Source organism: Aphis gossypii, unplaced genomic scaffold (genome assembly GCF_020184175.1).
Source record: "Aphis gossypii isolate Hap1 unplaced genomic scaffold, ASM2018417v2 Contig00128, whole genome shotgun sequence".
Classification (NCBI taxonomy): domain Eukaryota; kingdom Metazoa; phylum Arthropoda; class Insecta; order Hemiptera; family Aphididae; genus Aphis; species Aphis gossypii.
The window spans coordinates 9,743-19,833 of NW_026083024.1; the positions used below are offsets into that span (position 1 = coordinate 9,743).

The window sequence follows — 10,091 nt, forward strand, 5'->3', positions numbered from 1 at the left end:
GTTTTACATATATGGACTAGGTCATTACTATTACCGCGATTATTACGAATGTTATTAAATTCATTTTTAACATTCGTAATAAATTGAGCGCCTTTATATAATAACACATATACGCATTTAGGGTTATGCACGGCATGCTGCTGCCAAACTTCATCATTCCCCCCCCCCCAATTCACCAGCAATAGGCCGCAGTAGTAACATTGTACCAAATCCTTTGTTCCGGAATAAATGAATCCGCATTCAGCCAGTGAATATTTATCTTGATACGATCGATGACGGCTGTATACATGGTAATAGTTCGCGCGTGGTGTATACACGTCAATAATAATAATAGTAACAAAAATAATATGAATTAAAATATTTGAATAGCAAATTCAATGTCGAGCAGTTATTCCTCGTTATCAGATAACCGCCGCCGCCGCCGCCCCCGCCGCTGTCGCGTCGTTGTTGACCATACAGATGTGTGGTATGATATCGCCACCAGTGTCATTGTTAACACATCTTGCACGACGCGCATATTTCGTGTGTAATTTATATATATATAACACATACTCCTCGTATAATATACCCCGAAACATAGCGCTGGTTTTTCTTAACGCCCGAATAGTTATTGAATCTTAATAGTTCTTGCGTATATTCATTGACTCGTCTACATTTTATTATTATTATTATTTTAAAACGTTGTTTGTATTACATTCTCGAAAATGTTTAACTGTACGACCTGTGGAAAAGTGTACGCTCATAAGCGTGGTTTGAACAGACATGTCAAAACTCACGATGGATCGGTGATTTCGTGTGGAATATGCCTCAAGATATTCACCCGCTGAGACAAACTCAGCATCCACGTACAAAATTGTCATAGTAAGTATATTGAATATTAATCGATAGTGTTCCGTAATATACACATAGATGATTCGCTTAAATCAGGGTTATTAATTAAATTATTTTTAAAATAGAGATCGTTAAAAACACTCCCGAATTTCACAGCGCTGTACGAGTAGGTGGTTCAATGGGTAAATAATTTTTTCTCATATAAATAATAATAATGTAGCTATTTTAACGTGTGTGAAGTTGGGTGACCAAAGCTAGGTGACTGTTTTTCAGACGAATAGTGATAAGAAACCTTGTATGTGTTGCTGCATTATGTTTAATTCCAGGCGCCAAACATTTATATTGCCATTTCTAAGTTACTTCACCGTTATAAAACACAAGATGTCGCACTATGTCATGTAATAATTATCTGTTTTAAAAGTATATTATAAATAAATATTACCACGATAATTATACCGAACATATTGTCATCATACCATTATGATTTGTAACAAACCAATAATAATAGAAACTAGAAAGTTAGGTTATAACTTATTAATCTCTCCATAGTCGGGCATAGTCCATAATATAATACACGTACTAAGTTCTAACAAATATACGTTGCCATGTTGTTTAAAAGTTTAAAGATACTGTGGTATAACCATTATTTGGAAATGTAAGTATTTTCTTAGTTATTTAATTATCTAGTTGTATTTTATTTAAGTGCATTGTAATATTTCGTTTAACTATCCACATAATGATTGTTAATGCAAACGAAAAATATCCACAACTACATTATCTGTTTGATACCAATTATTTGAGCCTCCCTCAATATTTATAGAGATCTATGTAGTTATTAGATATATTGTAGGCACATTAAGAAGATGGATGGACATTTTGAGCTTAGAAAACTAATGTATTACATATTCAAGTTATATTCTATAAACTTAAACAAATAATCTTAATGATTTTAACAGGTTTAAAAATAACAGAAACTGTTTCTTTATGTTTTAAGGTAATATTGTATTTGATTTATATTTTTCAATATTAATTACTAATTATATTAGATACACTCAAACAATTAAAAATATTATAATAATTATTTTTAAAATCAATACCTACACTATTTAAATAGTTCATGCATTTAATTATTAAGATTGATTCTGGATTTTAATTGGCTTCAATATTAACATCTCATATAAAAGTACTTATGTATTTCTCTGTCAATAAATAGCTATAGAAATAATAAAATAAATATTTTATACATATAAACATTATTGTAGGTGCTGATAAATTTTTATATAATATAATATCATTAATGCTTAAGTGTATGTCGTCATATCCAGACGTATGATTGTTTATATTTGAAATACCTTTGTTATTGTAAAAAAAATTTGGTACTGCCGAGTACCAGAAGTAATGACAAAAATATTTATATAAAGTTTATTATTTGATAGGTATGAATCATAATATCTAGTCACAGTTCTAATCATTGAAGGAGTGTTTATGTTTTGAGTATTTCAATCCACAAGCTGTTGCAAAATAAGTTGAATGACAAGATTTCCATTTATGAATGGTCTACAAACAAGTAAATATAATCTGTTCTCTTAGAATATAATTTCTCAATATATTTATTTTTCTCATCTGTTTTCAGGTTTCATGCAGTCTACTGTCTACATTCACTATTATACACAAGATAGCAATATTTAATTTATCATCACTCAGTGTTATTGGATCCTTTTTAGCCTTTTAGGCTTAAATCCTTATTTTAATTATTAAAATCATACCTGTCTAATATTTTTTGTTTAAATATGCAATATTTGAAAAAGTGACAATCGTCAGCACATGTATTACAATATTTGTACAATATGAAGATTTTTATTAAAATTAGTGTTTGTTTTCCTAGTAATAATAATTTGTAAACGATTTATACTTTTTTTTCAATTTAAAATAATCATGTCTTTAATATGTTTGTATTTTATAATATTGTGTTGTATTTGTACATGTGTGTCAGTGTCGCATTGTCACAAGTTTAATGATGATTTCTTAAAGTGTAAAATATTATTGTATGCAGTAATATTTATTGTTAATTACATTAATTAAAATGTATGTATTTACAGGCACAAGTGATCCAGGTTTTTATTCAAGTTTTCTAATCTGTATTTCTCCGATTTTTTCCTCGCGCTTTCAATTTGGTTTTCCGCAGTTTTTTCCTTACGAATTCACTTCGGTGTTTCTGCAGTATTCTTCAAGTGTTAATTCTAAACATTTAATTGTTAGAAATATTTACTATTCGAATTATACCTCGTGTTTTCAATTTTGTTATTATACAGTGTTCATTATAAACATTTAATTGTTATAAATATATAATATTGTTAATTTTTTATTGTGTTTTATTTTTAACATTGTTTTTATTTCATTTAATTTTAATTTTTTAGTTTTAGTTGTAGTTTGTTGTAGCTGTCCGAGGAGTATAGACTCTGACAGCTTTAAGTGTCGACGAATTACTGTTTCAGACACAAAACCGTCGACGAATTACTGTTTCAGACGTTCAAAACTGTCGACGAATTACTGTTTCAGACACAAAACTGTCGACGAATTACTGTTTCAGACAATTAAAAGTGTCTAAGAATTACTATTTCAGACAATCAAAAGTGTCTAAGAATTACTGTTTCAGACAATCAAAAGTGTCTAAGAATTACTGTTTCAGACAATCAAAAGTGTCTAAGAATTACATTTCAGACAATCAAAAGTGTCTAAGAATTACTGTTTCAGACACTGTAAGTAATAATTTATAAGGTTAAAAATGAGTTTAAAAGATAAATTGAAAGAGGTAGCTCATTATATTAACACCGAATATCCAGAATTAAATTTTGAGAATGTCTCGGTTTCAGATAGTTGTGTAAGTAATATTTGCATGACCATTTTTAAGAAAGGTAATGATCACAATTTGAAAAAATCTATAGTGAATGCTATTAAAAGAAAAAATTCATCTCTTCGAAAGTGTATTGAAACTATGAACTGTGATGTTATAGCTATCAGAATTTAATAATAATAAAATAATAAAATGTATTGAGTATTGTAATTACACGGCTAACGATTTTGTAAATTATAATTACACAACTCTATCCAACATATGTAGACACATTAAAGTTACAATAAATAAAGTTAACAGATATAAAGTGTACAAACAATGTAAAAAGTATTTCAATCTGTCATCATCGTGTTTACAAATGGATAACACAGACAATATAATTGATACAAATAGTTTTTGTTTTAATGAAAACTCTGATAATGATGCTGATATTTTTAAAAATTGTACTTATTATACTGTGCACACAGAGTCTGAACTTTTGCATAATGACAATGATATATCATTTGAATATACAAATTCATCGGCAGAAATTGATTTCATTCAAACTAAGAGAGATCCATTAATACCTAGTAGTACTCCAATTTTACCAGAAAACATGAATGATGAATCTGTGTTTGTTACCCCAAGTAAAATAACAAACGGAAAACATGTACCAAGCCCCCTCAGGAATGCTTATTATAAGAAAACACCTGTAAAGTCTGGCATTGTTCTACCTCTAAAAACAAAAAATCAATTTCCTAAACAGTATGAAAACCATGATTTTGTGTTTTTTGAAGGATCTTTCAAATTTTCATTTGAAGAATGGTCCCTTATGAACTATACAAACTTCAAAAGTCAAACCCGTTTGGACAAAAAAAAATATCCTATTATGTTCAAAAAGCGCATTAGAACTGTGAACAATACATGTGTTATTAATGCGAAAATGGTCAGATATTTTAAAAGTCATTGCAATGTGTACATGTATTGTAGCCATGAGGGGTGTAAGACTTTTAGGATTAAAGTCCAGCTTGCAAATGGAACGTTCGTAGCAAATGTCTATAGTTCTGGTTTGAATTATCATCACAATCCAGATGATGATGGTCTCACAGTAGTATACATTTGTATGTTCTGCGCACTTTTGACTGCAGAGATTGCAAATTTTTAAGGGGGATTTTTCCCCTCAAACTTTTTTTTTCTCCGCTCTACCAGACTGCGGTGATTTTAAAATTTTTAGGTGGATTTTCCCCCTCAAACTTTTTTTTCTCCGCTGTACCAGTAAAAAAACACTGATTTTCAAAAACCATAATGTATGTTCTGAGCACTTTTGACTGCGGAGATTGTAAAATTTTAAGGGGGATTTTCCCCCTCAAACTTTTTTTTTCTCCGCTGTACTAGTAAAAAACATTGATTCTCAAAAACCATAATGTATGTTCTGCGCACTTTTGACTGCGGAGATTTTTAAAATTTAAGATATAGTTTTAACCAATTATTTTTTCCCCTGTTACACATAAAGTTTAAACAGTGTATACACACTTCAACACTATTTATTTCCCTTGTAAGTTAAACATTCAGGTTACACAATAATTTCATTTTTTTTTTTTTTTAATAAATTATAGATAAAAGTCGTTTTATTGAATTCATTTCAGTTCAGACAGTTCAGTTAATATTCAACTATCGTTCAATCAGGTTCTGTTAGTTTTAATCAAGTTTAATTCATTTAAGTTTTTTTATTTTTTTTTATAAAAAATGAATTTTCAACAAATTAACAACAGTTTTTGTTCACTTGTTTCGTTAGTACGAAACAATGCATATCCTACATATCCAGAATTCACTACATTTATATCAAGATTGAAAACATTCAATTTATTTCCGTTGACTTCATCTCAAGATAAATACTCATTAGCTGAAAGCGGTTTTATATATTCAGGGAAAAAAGATATTGTTGAATGTTTTTGCTGCGGTCTTATATTGCATCGTTGGGAAAAAGAAGATAATCCATGGATTGAACATTCAAGATGGAATCCGAAATGTGTTTTTGTATTATTATCAAAAGGAAATCAGTTTGTTGAAAATGTAGTAAAAAAATATGGTAAGATTATCGATATTTGTGATTGTGATTGTGGATCAAGGTCATATGATACTGTTGTTTAGTTCATTTAACTTTCTATATTTCAATAAAAAAAATCTGAATTTAATAAACTTAAATGTGTTAATAACTTATTTAATACCTCGTGAACGTATAGCCTAGTGGGATAACGCGTCTAATTTAAATTTAATATGTTAATGATTTTTAAAAAAGTTTCAGGTTCTATCGAATTAGGTAGGTAAGTATAATAACTCTTTACTGTTTATCCAACTAGACACTATACGTTCACATTTTTTTTTCTTTTTTTTTTCTTTTGTAACCTTACATTTGTTTAGTATAACATGTATGGATAAACAAAACTTGTTAGTTTGAGCTAAGCTGTCTAGTGATCATATTCATATTTCTAGAAAAAAAATACTGTTTACTGTTTTTTTTTATTTTATCAATATGAATCCATCAATCGTTGTATCAAAATCTGTGTTCGATATTCGTCCTTTTAGTAAGAAAAGTGTAACCGTTGGACTTCTAGTTATAAGCAAATTTCAATTATTATATTATTAGAATGTAAATTAACTAAAAAAGTTGTAACGTTAGATCTTGATCAGTGGTGTAAGTTAATGTGCGAAAACAATTTTAATACAATTATCGAAAATTTGCATACTCGTTGTAAACGTGTTAAGATAGCTGATAATTTTTTCTACTCTGTTAATGTAAACCAATCAACTATAGTTTTATATTCTAATGATAATTATATAACATTATCTCATATTGATCTTCATCGTTTGAAACAATTACAACATTGTATTGACTTGTATATTGTTGAAAAACAGAAAAAATTGGAATCATACCAAAAAACGTTTGATACAGCTTATACGTTAATTAAGTCTGACGTAAATGGGTTACCATCATCTTGTCAACGAAACGAATTTACAAATCAATATATTCAAAATTATGATTTCAGCTACAGCAATATACAAAGTGAAGATTGTTCATTTATGTACGAGTTATTACAATTTCATTTTAATTCATTGTCGAACATGATATTACAAGATTTAGTGATGTAATATAAAAAAAGTTTCTTATTTATTTTAATTTATCGTTCTTGTAAAAAAAAAAAAAAAAAAAAAAAATGTGAAATTAATACCACTTGTATACTAACTTTCAATATTTTATTTTTATTTTTTTTTTTGTTTTTATTTTTATTTTTATTTTAACCTATAAATGAATTATTATTATTTTTTTTTTTATCTAAATAATAAAAAAAATATAAATATAAAAAAATTTTTTTTTATTAAATAAAATTAATCCAACACCATATCCTATTACATACATTTTATAAGTTTATTTTTTTTGGTTTGTGTCTGATTAGCTTCTTGGCGGGATGTCGCATCATTTTGTCGAAATCAGATTGAATGAGCGTCACCATTTCTTTGGCTGTAGTTAAATCATCCGGATGCTGTCCTGTTAAAGATATTTTGAGTGAGCATTCAGCATGCTTCCATCTAAAAAAGTTAGGTTAGGTTAAATTAAATTTTTATTATAAATATTTCACTTTAGTTAAATATATATTATTATTATTATTATTATTATTATTATTACCTATCTTGCAGAGCAACTTTATCAATTTTAGCACATTTATAATGTGCTATAGTCCAGTAATCTACAGCCGTATTGTCTACAGGTGTCTTAACCGTTAATGAACAATCATCCTTTTTTATATTCAAGGTGTTCTCTGCATCGGTTGGTATAGTTGGATCTGTTATTAAATCTAATATTTTGTCTGTATAACAAATAGCAGTGCTCTATAAAATAATAATTAAATTATATTTTTTTACTTTTTCGTAATATGTTATAAATTATATAACTCACCTTTTTCGTCTTTTTCGATACTGGTTTCTTCTCCGGTTTTACAGCTAACCTTTTCGATGTACCTTTTTTTGAGATGTTGTTGCAATATTATCCTATAATTAAAATAGACGATAAGCTGATGACGGTTTACAAAATAAATTTTTCATAAAATATTTAATGTCTTTTAATTAAAATAATATATTATATTATAATAAAAAAAAAGAAATAAATAAAAAATAAATGTTTTTTTTTTTTTACTTACTTCGGAAAATACAACCGACTCCTCGTCATCGCTTTTAAATGAGTAGCAGGACATTTTTTCAAAATTAAATTAATTTTTAAAAAAAAAAAAAAGTCTAGATTGTAAATCTGTTGAAGTAAACTGAATATACTGTATCGATGAGTCTCTTATATATATATTATATATAACCACTTCTACTCCTCCTCTTAAGTTTAAAATAATCAGTTCAGCTAAAACACTAACTAGAATAAAATTTGAAAGGTACGTCTTTTCAATTCGAAAAAATAGAATGTAATAACAAGTGCAATTTGTATCTAAAAGAATGTAATTGACTTCTACATTTCAATGTCAGATTTGAAAGGTTATATACAATTTAGCAAGGTACGTAAATTTAGCAAGGTAAGATTAAAATTAAATAATTGGTGATAGTAAACATGAAATAGAAACGTACGTATATTTTGGAGACTACGCCGCCCAAATAGTTTAATATAAAAGCGGTTGTGGTAGTATTAAGAATTAGACATACAGCTAGTTCATATGTAGAAATCCTGCATCTTACATTACTTCATTCCTGTTGCCCTGAGCTGATATTAGTTGGTTAGATTTAGAATAATAAATATTAATATATTAAATAATTGGATTACGAACATAGTTTTAATAATCGTTATATATATATATATATATATATATATTAAAAAAAATATGTATTTAAATAATTGGTTATAGTAAAATATGAAATAGAAACGTATAGTCGAATTTCCTGTTTACCATGACACGCACGTATATTTTTGGGGGACTACTCCCAAATAGTTTAATATAAAATGGGTGTGGTAGTATTAAGAATTAGACAAAGTTAAGCTTCACTTACGCATAGACCGATGACATTGTTCTATACTTAACAATACATCGAGCTTGCTTTTATTATATTCAGTGAATAAATAACTTTAATTTTAAATTTCTTACACATACGACAAAGTGGACTTCGTCGTTGAATCGTGCTGAACCATCTTCACCAAGACCGTTCACTACAACTAGAAGCCAGTATATTTTTTTTCAAGCATCTCCACGCTAACAGAAATGTAAGTACTATTACTTTACTACTATTAACTAGCTTTAAATTAAATATTTACTATTATAATTTTCTACTATAAAAAATGGTATTTTACATAATTTACACCACAAATAGGTTCATTTGTATCAAAAATATAACATGTATTTGCGTTACATAAATAAATAAATTTTTAGTTTTTTTTTTTTTTACACCACGTTAAAAAAAAAACGAAATGAAATACCTATGTAATTTGTACCAGCCCTAAAATTGAGTATAGTACGAAACATTTTGAATAGTTCAAAAAGATTAGTGTGTAGTACAACATTTAAAAGTATGTCATTTATTATAATAATAATAATATGTTTAATTTTATATCTTCACATTTTTTTTTTTTTTTTTCCAAACCACATATACACAGATACATCGTAAACAATATTTTGTGTTGTTACGTCTTATACACTTAATTTTAGTTATTATTATTTTTTTGTTATAATTAGCTTAGTTATAGTAAATGTACGGTATGTACACGGAATATATTCTGTGGTATATATATATATATATATATAAACAAAAAATAGTTACTAGCTTTTTCTTTCAGAGTTTAGTTGATATAAATAATGATAAATTATGTTTTATTTTTTTTAAAAAAAAAAATAGTATAATATATTAACAAGAATTTATTATTAATATATATATATATATAGAGTTTGTTTTACATTTATTTATAATTAAAGTATGATTGATTTTATATATTTTATGAATTATTGCTAAACAAAAAATTTACTTATATATATACATTTTATTATAATTATAATTTTAATAATGTGAACAATGTTACAAATTATATTTTAGTAAGTACAGATTAGATAATGCCCCTTTTTTAATTTTATTGGTGTGAATTATAAACTTGAAAAGTGGTAAATTATTTTTTTTAGATGTGGTGTAAATGAGATATAGTTTTTACATTACCTTTTTTATATTTAAAAAAAAAAAAATAAACGAATAAATATTTACCTATAATTTCAGAATTATAAAATGGAATCTCCTCAAATCGTTTACCTCCGATCTTTGATTGAAGAATTACATTTGAATGTTTTAGAAAACCAAAAAAGTGTTGATCAAGATGAAGAAGAAAAAAAATAGATATAAGAGCTTTAAATAAAAAAATTAATAATTTATATAAAAAAAAAATAATAGATCT

The 10,091-nt window shown here is 26.8% G+C and overlaps 1 protein-coding gene and 2 long non-coding RNA genes across 4 annotated transcripts; 2 read left to right on the forward strand and 1 right to left on the reverse strand.

Annotated features, from left to right (window-relative positions):
- Positions 1-1,066: 1,066 nt before the first annotated feature.
- Positions 1,067-2,695, forward strand: LOC126553301 (uncharacterized). The gene is made up of 3 exons (XR_007606467.1): positions 1,067-1,486; positions 2,268-2,398; positions 2,465-2,695. It is a non-coding gene; the product is annotated as an uncharacterized LOC126553301 (long non-coding RNA).
- Positions 2,696-5,027: 2,332 nt separating this feature from the next.
- Positions 5,028-6,803, forward strand: LOC126553298 (death-associated inhibitor of apoptosis 1-like). 2 transcript variants are annotated; one of them, XM_050208444.1, is made up of 3 exons: positions 5,030-5,753; positions 5,970-5,988; positions 6,581-6,803. In XM_050208444.1, exons 1-3 carry the CDS (start codon positions 5,411-5,413, stop codon positions 6,627-6,629), a joined length of 411 nt encoding a protein of 136 aa, XP_050064401.1. In that variant the 5' UTR covers positions 5,030-5,410; the 3' UTR covers positions 6,630-6,803. The 2 variants fall into 2 exon arrangements, with proteins under 2 accessions (XP_050064402.1, XP_050064401.1); XM_050208445.1 differs by lacking the exon at positions 5,970-5,988 and having other exon boundaries at positions 5,028-5,753.
- A 310-nt stretch (positions 6,804-7,113) lies between these two features.
- On the reverse strand, positions 7,114-7,762 carry LOC126553300 (uncharacterized). The gene is made up of 3 exons (XR_007606466.1): positions 7,620-7,762; positions 7,350-7,552; positions 7,114-7,252 (listed from the first exon to the last, which is right to left on the reverse strand). It is a non-coding gene; the product is annotated as an uncharacterized LOC126553300 (long non-coding RNA).
- Positions 7,763-10,091: the final 2,329 nt, after the last annotated feature.